The 21,544-nt window shown below is 43.7% G+C and overlaps 1 protein-coding gene across 1 annotated transcript; it reads right to left on the reverse strand.

The window, feature by feature from the left end:
* Positions 1-889: 889 nt before the first annotated feature.
* Positions 890-20,995, reverse strand: LOC149320754 (uncharacterized). Its single transcript, XM_089500277.1, has 7 exons — positions 20,812-20,995; positions 19,163-20,141; positions 16,959-17,067; positions 14,347-15,194; positions 6,056-6,859; positions 4,101-4,221; positions 890-3,134 (listed from the first exon to the last, which is right to left on the reverse strand). Exons 2-7 carry the CDS (start codon positions 19,946-19,948, stop codon positions 2,293-2,295), a joined length of 3,510 nt encoding a protein of 1,169 aa, XP_089356403.1. The 5' UTR covers positions 19,949-20,141; positions 20,812-20,995; the 3' UTR covers positions 890-2,292.
* Positions 20,996-21,544: the final 549 nt, after the last annotated feature.

Below are 21,544 nucleotides of genomic sequence, written 5' to 3' on the forward strand. Positions count from 1 at the left end.
TGAGGAAGTAGACTGAAGTCTACGAAAGCCCAAGCTGCCAACTTCTTTCTTTCAGTTAGTATCAACAGAGCTATGATATCTATCTACAATATGGACCAAATCATGTCACTCTAAATCCAATGGTTAGTCTCAATGAGAGGAAGACCCATTAAACAGATAAGTGTGGATTAACAAAGTTTGTATTGGTCCAATGAGTTTTAACGCTGCCAGGCCTCTGAGCCATTGGCTGCCAGGCTGCAGTGAATTTCCAGGAAAGAAAGAAAGAAAGAAAGAAAGAAAGAAAGAAAGAAAGAATATCCAATGGACACAAATATGGTACCAATCTCTGGCACAGTGGAAGAAAATAATTGCCAGTCTCCTACATCAGATAGTTTAGGAAGCACTGATTTGGTTGAGACTAACAACTGGATTTCAGCCATAACAAAAACAAACTGATGACAGAGAAACAGTTCTGTACAACAGAGGTGGGGAAATAATTTTCTTTTTCTATTTCAAGGATTTATATACCACCTTTCTCCCACAGTGGGATTCCCTTTAGGGCTGTTTTTGTGTCCCCCTGGGTCGTCTTCTTTCTTTTCTTTCTTTCTTTCTTTCTTTCTTTCTTTCTTTCTTTCTTTCTTTCTCTCTCTCTCTCTTTTTACGTTTAGTGCCCTCAGTCCCAGGGTCAAAAAATATTTCCATTTTTTTCTTTGCATCGAAATGCTTGGAAATGTCCACTGAGGGGAATGGAGCCCTTGGACACCACAAAATTCAGAATTCAATCCTGGGTCTTTCCAGTCCTAATGGACAAATTCCCATCTTGTAGGATGATGGGCAGCAGCATTTTTTAAAAAAGAGATGTATATTGCAATTTGGCACAGAAACAAAAAACACGGCATGAGATACTGGCTGTAAAATTCAGTGCCCAAAGTTTACATATATATAAAAAAACACATTTCTAATCCTCACAACTATAGAAAATACATATACTTGGAAGGAGGTGGGTGAGGTGGGGTGGCTGAACATCGGGAAGCCAGAAAGATGGTTTTGGTTTCAATATTTTAGGGGAGTACCTCGACCAATTTGGCATTATCATTCACATTCCCTGTTAAAAAAGGGATAAATACAGATGTATACACATACACACTTATATACCTATATCTATAGATTGGAGTGAGTAATTGTCAATGGTGAGGAGACCTTAGATGACTGTGCTCCCACCAAAAAATGAAAAATAAATTATTAGCTCCAAACTACTCCCCAATTACCTCTATGGAGGGGAACATTTTTGTCATATTTCTTCTCCCCGTCCCCTGCCATTTTAGGGCCATGAGAGGCTTTGTTATAACAAAAGTGAGCCAGGAATCACTTCCTATTCACTTGTTTTCAAAAAAGGCCACTTCTGTTTAGTGGGGTGCCACAGGGTTCTGTCCTGGACCGAGTGCTATTCAATGTCTTTATCAGTTATTTGGATGGTAGAATAGAAGGCCTGCTTTTACCCCAGAAGAGAGGTCCAAAGTTCAAAATGATCTTTTGAACTAACAAACTGAAGTTCAACAGGGGAAAATGTAAGGTACTGCACTCAAGAGAGAGAAAAAAATTAAAGGCTTAGAGATAGGATGGTGCAAACCTGGCTTGGCAACAGTACCTGTACATGTGAAAAGGATCTGGGATTTTTAGTAGACCACAAGCTGAATGTGAGTCAACGGTGTGATGCAGCAGCTAAAAAAGCTAATGTGATTCTAGGCTGCATCAATAAGTGTGTAGTGTTTAGGTTGAGGCAAGTAATAGTGCCACTCTATTCTGCTTTGGTCAGGGCTCACCTGAAATACTGTGTCCAATTCTGGGCACTGCATTTCAAGAAGGATACTGACAAGCTGGAGAGTGTCCAGAAGGTCTGGAAACTATGCCCTGTGCTTAGGGAGCTGGGTATGTTTAGCCTGGAGAAGAGAAGGTTAGGAGGGCGCACGAAAGCCATGTTTAAATATTTAATATGCCCCCTGCGCCCCGGAATCCACAAAAATGGTCCTGGGGCTGTCTTTGGCCCATGGGCTGCATTTGCCCACCTCATTATAAATAGAGATATATATTCTAGCTTTTCTAACCTTCATAATAATTAGTCTGGGTCTCTTGGCTGAGATTGCATGCTACACATACTTGGGATAAAACCCACTTAAAGCCATGGGGCTTACTTCTGAATAGATATGCATAGGATTACACTATATGTGTGTGTCAAAAGTTTAGAGCTATAGACAACACTGAAATACCATCACAGTTTCTACTAAGATAACAAGTCCAGGTTTGATTTGGTTTTTAACATTTTCCCTCCTGATGGGTGCTCTGATGCCTAACCAGAAGTGATCTGTCACTGAAAATCTTCCCACAGTCTGAGCATCTGAATGGCTTCTCCCCTGTGTGGATCCTCATGTGGACCCTCAAATTCGAGTTGCCGCCAAAACTCTTTCCACAGTCCGTGCAAGTGTATGGCTTCTCACGCGTGTGGGTCCGTTCATGCACCAGGAGGCCTGAGCTCTGGCTGAAGCTTTTCCCACAGTCCCGGCATTTGTATGGTTTCTCCCCCGTGTGAATTCTCTGGTGTCGGATAAGGACTGGCCTCTCCCGGAAACTCTTCCCACAGTCTGTGCACTTGTACGGCCGTTCCCCTGTGTGGGTCCTCTTGTGGACAATCAAGTTTGAATTGTCGCAAAAGCTCTTCCCACAATCCGTACACTGGTAGGGCTTCTCCCCGGTGTGGATCCTCTCATGGGTGATTAAATAAGCTCTCGTGCTGAAGCCTTTCCTGCACACTGAGCATTTGTACGGTTTCTCACCTGTGTGGGTTCTCTCATGAGCCTGAAGGTTGCACTTTAGTTGGAAGTCCTTTCCACAGTGAATGCACGACTTCTCTCTCTCAGTTCCTGGCTTCTGTGTCTCACCCATGGGAATTGTTAGCTGGACTACATTTCCCTCAAGTTCCACATATCTTCCCTGGGAATTAATAAATTTGTCTCTTCCCTGCTCAGGTTCCTGGTTCACTGAAGCTTCTCCTTGTTTAGGCCAACTGAATAAATTCTGCCCAGCTCTTCTTGACAATCTCCAAGGTGGCTCCAATTTCTGGGTATTTTCCAATCGCTTTTGCTCCTTCTCATCTCCTGCTGGAATAAAGGGACAAAACTATGCATGAAATTCTATTTTTTAACATATCCATTCAGTCTTTATGACTCCCTAATTTCTGCAGATGCATTTGCAAAGCTCTCTGATCAATATCATAGAGCAAGTCCCATGTGCATTTTCCTCCAAACCTCAGCCCTTTCAAATTTGCTTTGGTAGTAGCCAAAAAAGTGTTGGTTTCCCCTTATGCAAGGCATATATTCCCCATATGCTAGGATTGTTAGGATGAGCACAGAATGAGACTCCTGTAGCTTTAACTATGAGCAGGTCATAGGTTACGGATGCCACACTGCAAAAGTAGAGCCATGTTTTCAATTTCAGCTCCCAGATTTCCAGACTGGTGGTCAAACTGGCTAAGACATCTGGAAGCTGAAGTCCAAAACATCTGGAGAACCAAAATTTGGGAATCGTTAGTTTAGATGGAAATTCCTGCAAGGTGATTGGATTTGATGTGCCACGAGGCCCCTGCCAACTCTATTAACTCGATTAAAAGTACAAGAACCTTGTCCTGGATTTCATGTGGCAACCGTAGCACCTTTGCTTCAGTTTAGTGCGTGATCAACTGAGACACTCGGGAGTTTATCAAATGGGAGGAATTTCTCTTAAATTCGAATGAAAAGAAAGTGGGCCCAGAACGCATTCACTTAAAGTCGCTAGTTTTGCGCAATTACGTGAATATGCACTGCATTCGAACTGGTTCCCCATTGTCCCAAAATAGCATGCCATTGCCCGAATTTGCATGTGGCAGTCTATCACGCAATAACGTGAAACCACATGATTGCATTCGGACTGACTTCCCATTGCCCGAATTTGTGTGTAGTGGGTTATCACGCAATAACGTTAAACCCCATGATTGCATTCAGATTGCCATCGGATTATACTTCCAATTCCCCTTGTCTGATAAACTCCTCAGAAGAACAGCCAAAACTCCACCATAAGGAATTTTTTACCTGACAAGGTTGCATCTCCATCACCCTCCTGTTTGATCTCCATGAAATGGGGCCTCTCCCAGGCAGGATTTCCTTCTGCTTCCAAAAAATTAGCAGCCTTCTCCTTGAACACCCCTACCACCTGAATCGGAAAGAAAGATGATGATTATTCTCTATAATAATATGTGATTTATAGAATACAAGATGATAGGCACTTGGCCCCAGGGAGTTTACAATCCTTTTTTAAAAAACAATACAGCAGAAACAACAAAGGAGATGCATTCTTATTATAAGAGGCGAAAAAATTCTTATTTAAGCAAGTTTTTAATGCTTAAGCAGGGAAGGTTTTAAATATAGATGTATTTTTTAAAAAATATAGACATATGTTTTATCTGTTTTTAACTTTTGTATGATTTAAATCAGTTTTGTAGTGTTTTAATATGGTGTTTTTAAATTGGCTTTAAACATTTTGTAAATGTTTTTAATTCATTGTTATGGAAGGTGCCCATCCTGGAAGAAAGGCAGCATATAAATAAATAAATTAAAAGCAGGCCGGTGAAAAGAGAGGAGGAATGTGTCATTGTTTCAGTAATACCTGTTTTGGGATTTTTGTTATCATAAAACAGGAATTGGAATACTGGCATCTGCAATGCCGGGGGCAGTAAATCCACCCTGGGTTTTAACTGTTTGAACTTAAAAACACCTGTCCCCAAAGAAATTCAGCACTTGGGTCTTCAGGGATTACATATCTGGCCCACAAGCTTCTTTTGCAGGACCTATGCCTTCCCCCTCAATGTCTGCGCTACTCTCCAAGCGTTGATCAGAGATATGAGCTAGTATTTTTCTAAGCATGGCATATTAAGAAATCACATTCTTCTATGCAGTGCAGGGAAATCCTGCTCTTATCTCTGATCACTGACTGGAGATAAGAAATTTGAAAGCACTTAAAACTTAAAATGCCATGTTCTTCAAAACAGCAGGGGTTTAAAACTTTTAGCACCTTTGGTGAAGACATGTACAGAATTGAACTGTGCTTTGTGAGCCTGAAAGCTGTTGCATGGAGACTTGATCCTGAGTAGGTATATACTGAACTAAGCTGTGCTGTATTGAAATATACTGAAACTGCTTACAATTACATTGGCTTTTTCACTTTGCTTTGGACTCAAGTACTCTGTCCATGGTCTAGTCCTGTGTCCTTAATACAACCCACTGCTAGAATGTGTCCCCCACAAAATCTTCTCAAATTGGAATTTGAAAAATTGCATCTCTAGGCATCTGGAGGTCCTCCAGTGGAATTCTGCTAGAAGCGGGCCATAGAGTCACACTGGAGGACCTCCAGATGCACACAGAGAGAGTCTCTCTAGGCAACTAAGGTCCTCTGACACAACTCCACTGGATGCTGGGCATAGAGTCATGCTGGAAGACCTCCATATGTGTAGAGAGATGATCTCTTTAGGCATCTGGTGGTCCTCCAGCATAACCTGGCTGGACATTGGCCATAGAATCATGCTAGAGGACCTCCAGATGCCTAGGGAGGTGGTCTGTCTAGGCATCTGGAGATCCTCCAGCACAATTTGGCTGGAAGTTAGCCACAGAGTCGCACTAGAAGACCTCCAGATGCCTAGAGAGACCTTTTCCCCCCCAAACAGAAACCATGGATGCTGATCCCAAGGATACAGGGGGGTAATTCTGTACTCAAAATTTCTTCCATTGCAGTGCTTTTTCCTCATCTGCAGAGCAGAAGAGGTCAAACCCAGGATTAACCAGTTGGTAGCATAAGTTTTTATATATTTGAGCCCATTTCCTCAGATACGGATTTTGCATCTGAAGAAGTAGGCTCAAGTCTACAAAAGCTCATGATATCAACTTCTTTCCTTTAGTGAGTCTCAAAGGTGCTACAAGATCTCATTGCATACTGACTTTCCAGACTAACACATCTTTGAATTCAAGATTCACCAGCAGAAGCGTTGTCTCACCTCCTTGCCCCGGTTCTCCTCAGGTGGCTGCCTCTGCAAGAAGTCCTCAGCCAGGGCCACTGCTTGACAGCAGGTCTCTGGTCCTCTTTTCCTAACCCAGCTCTTCATCTCCGGAGGCAGGACAGCCAGGAACTGCTCCAGGATCACCAGCTCCACAATCTGTTCTTTTGTGTGTCGCTCCGGCTTCAGCCACTGGTGGCAAAGGTCCCACAGGTGGCTGCAAACCTTTCGGGGTCCCTCGGCCTGTCGGTAGAGAAACTGCCGGAAGCACTGGCGCCTCATATCAGTGCCAATGTCCTCTTTCTCCTCCTCTTCCTTCTCTTTCCCTTTCTCCAAGGTCTCTTCTTTTTTCACTTTCCCACCTTCTCCTTTATCTTTGGTCAACAGGTCATTTGCCAATTCCTGGGCATCTCTGCTGGAACCTCCCCGAACCTGGGTCAGTTCTTGGTTCAGATGCAGCCGAGAATTCGCTGCTCCCTCAGAAACAGCCAGTTGCATCTGAGCCTTGTCCCATAAGGCCAAAGTATCCCAATGTGGATGTCTTCCTTCTGAGTGGGAAGACTCCATCACTTTCAGGAAGTCCTGCAGTTGGGCTTCCCAAGGTTGCTGTGGTCGCTTCTGTGGCTCCCATTTCACATGGTCCGATGTGTTTCTGGCCCCCAATTTCCCCATGTTTACAACCTGCATGGTGCAAGGGCCATTTCCTACTCTGTGTTCGTGGACGACAGGGTCTGGTTGCTCTGTTTTTACCTCCCACTGGGGTTGAACCAAAGGGATTCCATCGTTTTGCTCGGCAGCCATGTTCTAGTTTTTTTCAGCCAAAATAAGGTCAGGCCTGAATGGATATAACAACAATATTATTCAGTCAGACTCTTTAAAATTTTGCAACTGCATTCTGAGCATGTTTACTCAATACAGATTAGCTCTCTTATCCAGCATGTCGAAATCCAAAATATTCCAAAAACCAACACTTTTTTCATGGGTAGCCTTTCCTTTCTGACACTTCACTGTACACTTATTTTGTGCATGAAACAAAGCTTGTGTACACTGAATGGTCAGAAAGGAAAGAGGTCACTATCTCAGCCACTTGTGAAAAAAGTGTTGGTCTTTGGAATATTTCGTTATATGTATAAGGTATAAATGCAACGTAAGCAAATTCTGTGTTTTGAATTGGATCCTAACTCCAAGATATCTCATTTTGCAGGTATATGCATACAGATGTATTCCAAAATTAAAAAATATATGAAATTCAAAACACTTCTGGTCCCAAGTATTTTGGATAAGGTAGACTGAATCTGTAAACTAATAAGGGCTAGGATTTAAATGTGCGATTTTAACTTTAAGGTTTGTATTTTGAACATGTTACATTTTAATGCATAGCTGTTTTAACTTTTTAAATTGTTTAATTCTTTTTTAAAATTATATTTATACATTTCAATGTTGTACTGTTTTTCAAAGATAGCATTTTGAATTTGTTGTTAGCCGCCTTGAGTCCCTATGTCGGGAGAAAGATGGGATAAGAAAATAAAATAACAACAACAACAACAACAAATTCAACTACATTCAATGGTGCTTAATCCCAGGTGGTAGGAAGCAGGACTATGCAACTAAAGCACTTCTGAAAGAGAGCCATCCAACCTGCGTTTAAATTAAAGACCTCCAAAGAAGGAGAGTTGGCAGTTTCCATGAACCATTGCATGGTTTGAGCGTTGGACTATGACTATAGATAACAGGGTTGAATTCCCCACTCGAGCATAAAAACCCACTGGGTGACCTTGGGCAAGTCACACTCTCTCAGCCTCAAAGGACAGCAATGGCAAAGCCCCTCTGAAGAAACTTGCCAAGAAAACACCTTCGGGTCGACATAAATAAAAAATGTCTTGGAGGCCCACAACAAAAACAACAACAGGGCAGGGAACTCACTCTGGATTTTAACACTGCTATCTTCAAAGCAGGATCAGCACCTGGGACAACTCATCTGCACCTTAAACTAAGGTCCAAAAGACATTGCAGAAATAATCCAGTTGCAGACGGCTTTAACTGCCCTGGCTCAGTGCTAGGGAATCCTGGCAACTGTAGTTTGCTCTGGCCCCAGAGCTCTCTGACAGATAAACGTCTCACAAAGCTACAGATCCCAGCATTCCCTGCCTTTGAGCCAGGGCAGTTAAGGCGGTCTCAAACTGGATTATTTCTGCAGTGTGCTTTGGACCTAAAACAAAAAGCTGATTCATTGCCCCTCTGAAGTGGAATTTCATAGAATGGAATGGCAGCACTATCTTGTTCTTTTCTTGGCAAGATTTGTTCGTGTGTGTGTGTGCGTGTGCCATTGCCATTCCCTGAGGCTGAGAGGGTGTGACTTCCTAACTTCACCCAGTGGGTTTCCATTGCTGAGTCTTGAACCTTCATGGATTGTATTATTCTCGCTCTTGCATTCACAAACACATCACCAAGGTTTTTGACAAAGCTGCATAAACCAGAGGGGCAAATTCTTGACCCAAGCAATGCAACAAAGGAAGAAGGGTGGTGGAAAGGAGTGAGCCAAAACCACATGCCCTGGGAGCCACATATCCCCCAATAGTGCAGTGATGCAAAGAGGCTTTACCTGACACCAAATTAGGAGGAGTAGCTAACAACCCAGAGGACAGGATCAAAATTCAAAACGACCTGAATAGACTAGAAAGCTGGGCCAAAGCTAACAAAATGAAATTCAGCACGGAGAAATGTAAGGTACTACATTTAGGGCAGAAAAATGAAATGTACAGATATAGGATGGGGGACACCTGGCTGAAGAAACTACATGTGAAAGGGATCTTGGAGTCCAAGTAGACCACAAGTTGAACATGAGTCAACAGTGTGATGCGGCAGCTAAAAAGGCCAATGCAATTTTAGATTGCATCAATAGAAGTATAGTGTCTAGATCAAGGGAAGTCATAGTGCCACTATATTCTGCTCTGGTCAGGCCCCACCTGGAATATTGTGTCCAGTTCTGAGCACCACAATTCAAAAAGGACATTGAGAAACTGGAGTGTGTCCAAAGGAGGGCGACTAAAATGGTGAAGGGTCTGGAAACCATGTCCTATGAGGAACAACTTAGGGAGTTGGGGATATTTAGCATGGAAAAAAGAAGGTTAGGAGGTGATATGATAGCCCTATTTAAATATTTGAAGGGATGTCATATTGAGGAGGGAGCAAACTTGTTTTCTGGTGCTCTAGAGACTAGGACCCAGAGCAATGGATGCAAGCTCCAGGAAAAGAGATTCCAGCTCAACATTAGGATGAAGTTCCTGACAGTAAGGGCTGTTCGACAGTGGAACACACTCCCTCAAAGAATGGTGAGGTCTCCTTCCTTAGAGGTCTTCAAACAGAGGATGGATGGCCATCTGTCAATGGAGATGCTTTGATTGGGAGTTCCTGCACGGCAGAAGGGGGTTGGACTGGATGGCCCTTGGGGTCTCTTCCAACTCTATGCTTCTATGATTCTACCTGTCCAATCCCTGCTTGCAAAGGGCATGCAGTAATGCAGGCTTCCCCTGCCCAGCCTCTGCCTGTGCCACTCTGCTATTAAAAGTGTAGAAGCCCAACCAGGGAAAAGAAATAAACCAATCTCAGTGAGAAACTCTGCTCCGGAGACTTCGCTTTCTGCTGCTGTGACAGCTTCTCCCACTCACCTAAAAAGCCAGGGAGGGATGCAGATCCACTGGATCCCCTGACCCCCAGCGCTGGGAAATTTAAACACGGTAGGCGGGGCAGGAAGTGAGTTCTAGTCTTCCCAACCTACCCTTCCCAAAGTCCCCTCCAGCTTCTCTAGGAAATCCCTACTCCATGAGCTTAACCCCTTTTTCTTATTAGCTGCGGAGCAAAGGAAGCAGGAGGTTCAGGAAGCAAAGGCTGCTACCTTTGGGAGGCAGAGGAGCCATTCTTTGAAGTTATTGCAAGCCATCATTAAATGGCAGAGATTTCAGGCTGCGTCTGCACTGCAAAATTAATGCAGTTTGAGACCACATCAGTTGCCATGGTCACGCAGGATGGAGGCATCTAAGTCTTGTAATCTGAAAAAGGAACTTTTCCAGACTCTGAAAGGAAGGGCTGCTTGTTTCCCTGGTTTCTTAGGCTGCATCTACACTGCAGGGTTGATGCAATTTGACATCCTGGGATTTGTAGTTTGGTGAAACACTTAGCCTCCTCTGTCAGAGAGCTCTAGGGCCACAACAAACTACAAATCCCAGGATTCCATAGGATGGAGCCATGATGGTCAAAGCAGTAACAAAGTGCATTAATTCTGCATTAAGACAGCAGCCTCTGCCTCATCTGCACTGCAGCAATATTAATTACTAATACTTTATCTATCTTAAATTATCTTATATAATTATCAATTAATCATCCAGGTTGGCACCGCTTGAACTGCCATGGCTCCATGCTTCTGAATCTTAGGATTTGTAGTTTGGTGACATAGTTAGCCTTCTTTGTCAGAGATTCTGGTGCCGCAACAACGAACTACGAATCCCAGGATTTCATAGGATGGAGCCATAGCGGTTAAAGCGGTGTCAAACCACATTATGCACCAAGGTGGCAGCCTCTGCTTCAATTGTACTGCAGCAATATTAATAACCAATGTCTTATAACATCTTATAAAATTATTAATTAGTAATGCAGTTTGATGCTGCTTAAAAGGCTGAGCTCCATGCTACGGAATTCTGGAATTTGTAGTTTTGTGAGACAGTGTTCGCTCTCAGAGGGCTCTGGCGCCACAACAAACTACAAATCCTATGATTCTATAGGATGAAGCCAGGCCAGTTAAAGCGATGTAAAGCTGCATCATTTCTGTAGGGCAGATGCAGCCATAGTGAATACTGTCTTAGGCAGCAGATGTTGAGGGTCATGAAAACGCAGGGAGCAATTTCTTTGACCCTTATTGCATCCCGTTTTTTTAATTCCTAGGGATGAGAACAGCTACTTATGGGATTTTCAGTAACAGATGGCAAAATAACTTGCAGTGTTTTGCACCTGAAGCTGGGGTGGCATATTTTTAGGCAAGGGGGAATTTATTGTACCAATCCAAGAAGCAAAATATTTGGGGGGGTTTTGGGGGGGGGGTTCGGGCTATGTGGCCATGTTCACTCGAAAAACCCACAAAAAACTATGGATGCTAGCCATGAAAGCCTTTGACTTTGCAAAATATTTTGGTCCTATCCCATCCCTACCCCTTCTGGATTACTGCTGAACTAATAGTCAGCCCTCTGTATCCACTGATTCTTTATCCATGGCTTAATTATATTCACACACATATATATACCGTATATATAAAAGCAAACCTTGATTTTGCCATTTTATAGAAAGGACCCCATTTTTACTGCCATTGTATTTAATGGGGGTCTGAGCATTCGCTTTCGTTTAAGGAAGCATTTCAGACGACAGCTTGAGATCTCTGATAACTTTGACATGTTTGACTCTAATTTTTTAGTTATTTTAATGGGATAAATTGTCTATTTAATATATTTTACATTTTGTGATTTTAGATGGTATGCCATGGGCAGGTTTTATGTTGTTGGGGAAGACACTGTCAAGTGCCATGCCAAACCTACAGCACTATATTAATAAAAACTAATCATGATAACACAAATTGCGGTATCCATGGAGGGGGGGCTGGAACCAAACCCCAGCAGATACCAAGGGCCCTCTGCACCGCATTGCACATTGCAGAATTAATTCAGTCTGGCGCTACTTTAACGGTCATGGCGTCATCCTACAGTAACCTGGGATTTGTAGTTTGTTGCGGCGCCAGAGTGCTCTGATGGGGAAAGGTAAATATTTCAAAGCTACAACTATAATCCACAAGAACAGCCACAGGCCAAAAAGCAGGCCTTCAGAAGAGAAATTGTTCTAGCATTATGATGGAGGGAGGCTAAAAATGTCTCATGTCTCACTTCCTCCCCATCACTACTGTTTTTTGCCAATGTAGACTACCCCCTGTGTTTCAAATATTGACATATTTATTAAGGGGAGCAAAGGAAATAAACACAAAAGAAACATTTTGAGAAGGCATATTATTATTTCCGTATTTCCCACAGTGGACATAAGGATCAGATGAAGATGTTACAGATCAGGGCCTGTAAAGTTAGCTTGGCGAGTCTGGTCCAAAACACACTGCCGAAATAATCCAGTTTGAGACCGCTTTAACAGTGCTAGGGAATCCTGTGAATTGTACATTATTTGGCACCAGACCTCTCTGCCAGAGAAGGCTCAATGTCTCACACAACTACAATTCCCAGGACTCCCTAGCATTGAGCCAGGGCAGTTAAAGCAGTCTCAAACTGGATTAGTCCTGCAGTGTGTTTGGGACCTCTGTTCCATGTTCTTCTCTTTTAAAAATGTGATCTGCAATTGTTCGTAATGTTATTAGTAGCCCACAACGATACGATCAGAATAGTCTGAACATTTCCTTCATAGAGATAATCTCATATGCCGTTGAATTTTCGAAGTGGTTTCTCCCTTGCCATGCCAATCGTTCAAGTCTGTCAACGGCTGTATTTGAATAATCCTTTCCTAAATATTTCCATGTATTAGAGACCCATTCGGAATATTTCAGTTTGCACAAAAAGTCCATTGTGGGCATTTGATGCATACGGCAAAGGGATTTTCCGATGTCTTCTTTCCAGCGGATTCTCTTTTGAGTCACAGATTCTCTTGGGAGTCAGAAGACAAGTAGAAGATTCAGTAGCTGCTGCCTTGTCTTACTTCTAATGATAGCAAGGCAAGAAATCCTAGGGGAGGCAGGGGGGAAGGAACCTGGCAACTGCAGGAGGACATACTAATTCCTGCCCTGATACCATATGATTAAGTTTGTGTATGTGCACATGTGTGTGCCTTCAAGTCACCTGTTGATTTATGGCAACCCCATGAATTTCACAGGTTTTTCTTAGACAAGGAAAACTCAGAGGTTCTTTGGTCAGTCCCTTCCTCTGAAATGTAGCCTACAGCACCTGGTAGTCCATGGCAGTCTCTCATCCAAGTACTAACCAGGGCTGACCCTGCTTAACTTCCAAGATCAGACCAGATCTGGTGCCTTGCAGGTATTTTGCTCAACGCAAACCTGGTTTCTGGCGGCAACTGATACTGAGTTTTAGCATTCCAAATGGCAGCAATCCAGTGTAAGGAAAAGTGAACTGCTATGGGAGCAGGAGTGTAACTATGCAGGGGAGAGGGAAAGGAGGGCATGCTTCCCCAGTTATATTTTCCTTTTGTCTCTGCACCATCTCTGAAGTGTATATCTAAGCTATGGTCATACTAGAAATTGGGAGACTGAAAGAAAATTGTATGGGAAGGTCGGTTTTTTTTATTTCTGGAAGCAATGTCCACATCTCCACTACCAAGGCTGGATTAAGGCAGTTGGGGCCCCAGAGCAGTTCCAAAATTGTACATGTATGTATACAATACCAAAGACAGCAACATGAAAATCTTCACATTTGTACCCATTTTCAGTGAGACTCACAGCCCTGATTCCTCTGCATTTTTACTCAAGGTATGCACAAAACGTTGATGATAACAAAACCACTGGGAGATTCACAGCTCTTTCACACTACAGAAATAAAGCAGCTTAACAGTACTTTAATTGTCATGGTTCTATCCTGTGGAATCCTGGGATTTATAATTGTTGAGAAAACCATGAACTCCTATGAGCAGCAATTTAGGTAGCTGTCTACTGTCCCACATTGTCTGTGTGTGTAAGTTGTGTGCCTTCAAGTAATTTTCTGACTCATTTGGAGACCCTATGGCAAACTTATAATGGGATTTTCTGGGCAAGATTTGTTCAGAGGAGGTTTGCCATTGCCTTCTTCTGAGGCTGAGAGTATGGGACTTGCCCAGGTCACCCAGTGAGTTTCATGGCTGAGCTGGGAATCGAACCCTGGTCTCCAGGGTTGTAGTCTAACACTCAAACCAGGCTGGCCTCAGACTTATAGAGAATCCCAAGTCAGCTACATTACATGCTGATCAGAGAATGCCAGGATGTTTTCTTGGACTAACAGAGGCTGTCCATCTAGAGCAAAATGGTGTCTATTTTTGATAGGCAGTGGGAGTTTTTTAGGATCTTATCCCTTCCTATCAGCTACTATCATATCCTTCTGCCTGGAGATGCTGGGAACTGAACCTTGTGAATGAAAAGCTGGGGCTGTATCACTAAGCTTTCGTGTCTTCCTTCTGTCATCTAGACTATGGTTTGCTGGAAATGTAAAAAAAAAAAAAAGTACCAAAAAAGTACCAAAATGTATTTCAAAGCTCTATCATGATCCCTCTATCTTTAGAATCCCATTGTTTGTGTGGATTCTCTGGTGTTTCATGAAGTTTGAGATGTAGTGGAAAATCCTCCCACAGTCTTGGCACTCGTAGGATTTCTCACCCGTGTGGACGCGCTGGTGCTTGGTGAGGCTTTGCTTGCTGCAGAAACACCTCCGGCACTCGGGACACTCATACGGCTTTTCCCCAGTATGGATTCGATGGTGGGAAACCAGATGGGCCTTGCTGATGAAGGCCTTTCCGCACTGGAGGCAGGCGTAAGGTCTCTCCCCTGTGTGAATTCGCAAGTGCTTGACAAACTCTTCTTTCCACCGGTACGTCTTCTCACACATGGGGCAAATGTAGGGCTTCTCTCCCGTATGAATCCTATGATGATTGACCAGCTTTCCTCTCTCCCGGAAGCTCTTCCCGCATTCGGGACATTTGTGAGGTTTCTGGCCTGTGTGGATCCGCTGGTGCCGAATCAGCTTGTCCCTGCGGCGGAAACTTTTCCCACATTCCAGGCACACGTGGGGCCTTTCACCCGTGTGGATCTTCTGGTGACGAATCAAAGTTGATTTGTGCTGGAAAGTCCGCCCGCATTCTGGGCACAGGTGCTTGATCCCGCTCCTGGGGAGCATCACATCTGGAATGGGCCTTTTGGCTTCCACACACATGTCAGGTTCGCCCCAAATCATTACCGGTGGCTGTTCATGGAGCTTCTTCAACCTGCAACCTTCTTCAAAGGTTTCGCATCTCAGCATGATGGGCCTTTGGGATTCCACAGGGAACATCCGGTATAATTCCACTGGCTCCGGACATCGCTGCTGCCCATCTTCTTCCTTGTTCTCAGAGATCAGGCAGCCACCTGAAGAAAAAGACACACAATATATGGAGAATGAAGAGAGCATGAGAACATAACTATAGAGCAGGGAAAGTGGAGGAAAAATTCAGAGCCTGGTAAGTCCTCCCATGTTTTCTTGTAGTGTACTTTCAAGTCATTTCTAACTTATGGTGATCCTAAGGTGAACCTATCATAGGGTTTTCTTGGCGGAATTTGTTCTGAGGGCATTTGCCTTTGCCTTCCTCTGAGGCTGAGAAAGAGTATGACTTGCCCAAGGATATCCAGTGGGTTTCCATGGCCAAGCAGGAATTCAGACCTTGGTCTCCTATAGTCCTAGTCCAGCACTCAGACCATTACACCACGCTGGCTCTCTCCTCCCATGTTTTTTGTTGTTGTATGTCCATGAGGAGGATGAGACCTTCACAAGTTGCTCAGGGCCCTTGCCCTCTCACAGAGCCTCCCTCTAGACCTCAAATATTCCTCCTCAAAAAAATTTTTTTAAAAATTTTGGCTGACAGAACCATTTTTTCAGCTGATTCTAGAGTCCCTTTTAGGTCACTCACCACCCGCACTGGAAGAGCAAATAAGAAGATAAAATGAAACAGGCTCCCAGAAACATCACTTTCGGTCACCCCATAATGACACACTGAAGGAGGCAAAAATAGTCTTCCGACCTCTGAAGTGAGTCCTCTACATATATAAACGGCCACTCTGAAAAAGCAGTGTCTGTACATAACTGTATGATAAAATCCGAGGCATGCTTTACTAGGAGTGGATGTTCAAAAATTACTTTGTACAACTACAACTCTCAGAATCCATCAGCCAGCCCAGCCTCTGGGGGATTATGGAAGTCATAGTGCAAATGGTAACTCTTTGCAAGCTCTGGTCAGGAATAAATCCAACTGAATTCAACAGGATTTAATGTTGAATAAACATGGAGCCAACAGTCACTCTGACAAAACATCTTCGTTTGAGTGATATCTTTTGTCAGAGACACTAAAATAGGAGGGGTAACTAATACTCCAGAGGACAGGGTCAGAATTCAAATTGACCTTAACAGATTAGAGAGCTGGGCCAAAATTAAGAAAATTAATTTCAACAGGGAGAAATGTAGGACACTACATTTGGACAATAAAAATGAAATGCACAGATATAGGATGGGATACACAAGGCTTGACAGCAGTACATGTAAAAAGGATTTAAGAGTCTTAGTGAACCACAGCCTGAACATGAGTCAGCAATGTGATGCAGCAGGAAAAAAAGCCAATGCAATTCTAGGCTGAGTACAGTGTCTAGATCGAGGGAAGTAATAGTACCGCTTTATTCTGCTTTCATCAGACTTCACCACAATTTACGAAGGATGTGATCAAAATGGTGAAAGATCTAGAAATCATCAAGCCCTATTAGGAGAGAGTTAGGGAGCTGGGTATGCTTAGCCTGAGGAAGTGAAGGTTAAGAAGGGACATGATAGCTGTGTTTAAATATGTGAAGGGGGTCACATTGAGGATGGAGCAAGCTTGTTTTTTGCTGCTCCAGAGAAGAGGACGTGGGGCAATGGATTCAAACTACAGGAAAAGAAATTTCACCTAAACATTAGGAAGAACTTCCTGATGATAAGACAGTGGAACACATTGCCTTGGACAGTGATGGTCTACTTCTTTGGAGATTTTTAAACAGGCAGGGGTGCTTTGACTGTGTCTTCCTGCATGGCAGGGGTTGTACTGGATGGCCTTTGGAGTCTCTTCCAACACTATGATTCTGTATCCGTACCCAAAGATCCAGGATTACCTTTCCCTTCCTGCTTGATCTTCTTGAGGAGGGATCTCTGCCAGGTGTCTGATGAAACTTGCTCCCCATTGGGGGAATCCACTGTCACCTCCACAATGGGCACCAGATCCTGCAACAACAGTAAAAGTGTTACATTCATTCCTGAGATGGAAAGAGACTGCATCAGAGGCTGGGTCTATACATCATCAAAATGAGCTGGAAACGTTTCCATTTTTAGAAGCACACTGGCCAATAGTTAAGGTTATGGTTTCTTCAGTTCTGGCCTGCCATTGTGCCCAAATCCATACCCACAAACAAGCTAAGGTTTATGAGCCAGTTGCAAGCCACAACATGAAGCCATGGCTTGCTGCTGGCTTGCAAATCCTGGCTTGTTCAAACCATGGCTTGCCATTACCTCTGAGCCACAAAACATGACTTGATCCTAGCTTGTTTCTCCAACTACCTACCTTGAAACAGGAGCAGACAAACAGGTTTATCATTCAGAGGGAAAGGCAAGTTATGGTTTAAACAAGCTGACAATCTTTCTCTTCTTCAGAAGCTCACTGGGTGAACAGTAAAAAGAGAGGAATCATGCAGAGAGAGAGAGAGAGAGAGAGAGGACAGAAGGAAGTGCAGAGAGTAAGAGAGAAGGGATGTCAGAGAGAGAAATTAAGAAAGAGAGAGAGAGAGAGAGAGAGAGAGAGAGAGAGAAGGCACTAATTCTGCCCACTTCTGTATCTGGAAATGGACACCACTGATTTTGACAGACTATCTATCCCAATGATAGGAAGCCACATTTTCCCCTCAGGAGACCTTGGAGGGATACATCTCTGCAATGCTACCCGATTTGCAAAAAGTGTAAAAGGTTCCCTTCAAACATCCTCTAGAACAGTGGTTCCCAACCTTCCTAATGCCGTGACCCTTTAATCCAGTCCCTCATGTTGTGGTGACCCAAACCCATGAAATTATTTCCGTTGCTACTTCAGAACTGTAATTCAATAGGTGTTTTCCAATGGTCTTAGGTGACCCGCATGAAAGGGTCATTCGACCCCCAAAGAGGTCCCGACCCACAGGTTGGGAACCACTGCTCTAGGAAGTGGTTCCCAATCTTTGGTCCTCCAGATGTTTTGAACTTTAGCTCCCATCATTCTTGACTGTTGGCCAAGTTAGCTGGGGTGTCTGGAGTCTGATGTCCAAAACAAACAGAGGACCAAAGGTTGGGAACCACTGCTCTAGGGGATAGGGGCATTTTAGCCATATTATTAGGCCACTCTGGGCCATTTTAGGCCCAGGAGAAACCTTTCTTTTAGCAAGAGGAAATTTCAACAGTCACTTTGGGAGGTTGCAGTGGCATCACTAAGATTGATGTTACACAGTGCAATAACTCATGGTATCACCCATCCCACTGACTACCTTCCACATCACAACATACAGAATTTCTACCTCGGCCCCCAAGCTCTGGAACTCGCTTTCCGACGAGCTCCGCTCGGCCACCTCATTAGACCAATTTAAGAAGGGGTTAAAAACACATCTTTTTAAGCAGGCATACCCCTGACTTCCGTTCCCTGAAATAACCCCTTCTCCCCTCTCGACAGCACTGTTGAGTTGGTTTATTGCTATGTTTTATATTTTAAGATGTTTTTAATGATGTTTGATGGTTTTAACTATTGTCAATGTGAAATGTTGTTAACCGCCTTGATCTCAGGAAAGGCGGTATATAAATAAAATTTTTATTTATTATTTATTTATCTTTAGTGGTTTTCTTAGTACTAATTTTACTCATTGATCATAATTCCCATATATCACTGAATGTAATGGCAACAGAATCACAGAATTGGAAGAGACCCCAAGAGCCATCCAGTCCAACCCTATTCTGCCATTCAGGAATACACAGTGAAAGTACCCCCAACAGATGGCCACCCAGCCTCTGTCTTATGTGGCCTTTGAAAGAAAAGGAAAAAAAACCCATTGTCCTCACTGGGAGTCTAACTCTAACTCGTGCTTATGTTACACAGTCCAAATTCTATGGTTCAGGCATGCCTTCCTCTAGCACAGCGGTTCCCAAACTTTGGTCCTCCAAGTGTTTTGGACTTCAGCTCCCAGCTTGGCCAACAGTCAAGAATTTTGGGAACTGAAGTCCAAATCATCTAGAGAACCAAAGTTTGGGATCCACTCTCGCAGTTCCCCTCTTGATCCACAAAGTCCTGAGTCTGAGATCTAGTCACCTGCTCCTGCTCCCACTCTTTGGCTTCTCGCTGTCTTCTTAGGAAATCCTCCGCCAACAAGATCACGTGAGTACAGTTTTCTGGGTCTTGTCGCCTGACCCAGCTTTGCACTTCTTTGGGCAGGACTGTCAGGAACTGCTCCAGAATCACCAGCTCCAGGATCTGCTCCTTGCTGCGCTGCTCTGGCTTCAGCCAACGATGGCAGAGGTCCCGGAGCTGGCCATAAACTTCACGTAACCCTCCAACTTCTGGGCACGAGAAACACCGGAATTGCTGGCGTTGAGCCTCTGCACCCTCCGATTGCTGCAGGAAAGCGGTGTCCTTCCCTTTTTCAGGGTCCTTTCTCATTCTGACACCATTTGACCCTCTAGAAACCCAATGTCTTTCCCCTCCGAGGTTGGGTACCTGCTGGTTCCTCCACTCCCCTGTCAACCATTTGCAAGCATTGGCCATGTCCTTGAAGGATGCTGGGAAATCTTTTGTTTCTTCCCAAGGGTTGGGTCCCATCAGTGGCTGGTTCCCCCATACTGAACGAGAGGACTCTGGCACCTTTAAGAACACATGCTTCTCTTGGACTTCCCAATCCACTTTTTCTGGTTCCTCCTTGACCTGTGGTGCGGCTGCCCACCCCAGGGACTCACCAATGCACACAGCCTGGATCTCATGTGTGTCGGTGTCAGCTGGGTTCTGCACCTCCATTTTGATCCCCTGCCGTTGGTCAAGCGTATCCCGGAAATGAAGGTTCAACAAGGGTGACGATGTGGCGGATTCTTCTTTGGATGCCATTTTGTGATGGCCTTGCCCCAATGTTGGGTTTTAATTGCTGTGGATCACAACCTCGAAGAACACATTCTGCCTTTGGGGACGAGGTGAAGCAGGATGGGGCTGTGTTCTCTTAGCATCCCAACAGACGATGCTGGGCTTTTCCTTTTCTTTTGGCCAAAGAGGTACTTAAAGAACAGTCAGAGATCTTGCTTGGCTGAAAAAAAGAGAGGAGAGAGAGAGAAAGTTTAAAGCCATGTTTGATACCCAGTATGACACACCCCCCCAGCACAAAGCAAATCTAGCATAGGAATATTAGAGTTTGGAAACAGGTTTAAGGTGGTAGGGATGACTATGGATCCCAGCTTGTCAGCTTGTCAGGTGGCACATACTCAATTAAAATGGCTTCCTCCAAGAAGTACAGACTACAACTCTCAGAATCCCCCAGTTTAATCCCCATGCCGGGATTAGTTATTCAAAAACAGGAGCTGCCAATGTCCTCTTTCATGAGATTCCACTCCATAGGTCTAACCTGCACTGCAGAAATAATGCAGTTTGACAACGCCTTAACTGCCACGGCTCAGTGGTACGAAATTCTAGGATTTATTATTTTTGTGAGAAATTTATCCTTCTCTGTCAGAGATCTCTGGTTCCTCAACAAAGGACCCATACCAAAATTAAATTGTATACAAATAAATATAAATATAATAATAATAGTCATACATGTACTTCCTGGAAGTTTTGAGAAAAGAGCAGCATACAAATAAATACAGCAATAATAAAAAATAATAAAAAATAATGCGTGTACTGACTTGGAAATTTTGGAGGGAAAGCATTACAGAAATAAACATGATGATGATGATGATGATGGTAATACATGTACTTACCTGGAAATGGACTCAACATGCAACATGGCCCTGGGCATCCCTTTTCCATCCTTTTCTTTCCTCCAAGAGAGGAAAGGTCTCCAGACTACCTCCTCTTTCATTTCACCATCTGTAGCATTGCTCCTCCTTGCAGTTTTTCCTCCCTGCAAACCTCTGCTTCTCCTCTTCTGTCTGGCAAAACACAGCAAGGAATTCTCTATCAAAACATTGAAGGGAAGAGGAAGGATGGTTCCCCCCCTCCTTTGCAATTGCCAACATTTCCTGACCACTCTAGGAAGCAAAGAGAGAGAGAGAAAGGCCTGGCTGCTGCTGTATTTTTAACCCTTCAAGGCATCTGTTCCTTTTCAGGAGGAAAACATCCTCTAAAATCCTAATTTCCCACTCCCACTTTTAAAATTTGCATTTCATCTGGAATGTGCCTTCAAGAAAGGGGGCAAAATGTGGGCATCTCTCAGTCCCAAAAAATACTCTGTCCTGGCAATGGTTCTTCTTCTTCTTCTTCTTCTGATGATTATTATTATGTTTGTTTATATCCCACCTTCCTCCCAGTACAGGGACTCAAGGTGGCTTACAGATCTAAAACAATCCAAGTCAAAACGCTATAAAACATGCAAAATACAGGTTTAAAAAATCAATTAAGAACATTGCATTATTAAAAATTAAAAGGTTAAAGCTTTAAACTAGGGAGGTTTCCTCCATCATCCGGTGTCTGATCCTTCTATTTGGGTTGTAT

Source organism: Sceloporus occidentalis, unplaced genomic scaffold (assembly GCF_023333645.1).
Source record: "Sceloporus occidentalis isolate IW3139 unplaced genomic scaffold, rSceOcc1.0.p SCAF_1, whole genome shotgun sequence".
Taxonomy (NCBI): domain Eukaryota; kingdom Metazoa; phylum Chordata; class Lepidosauria; order Squamata; family Phrynosomatidae; genus Sceloporus; species Sceloporus occidentalis.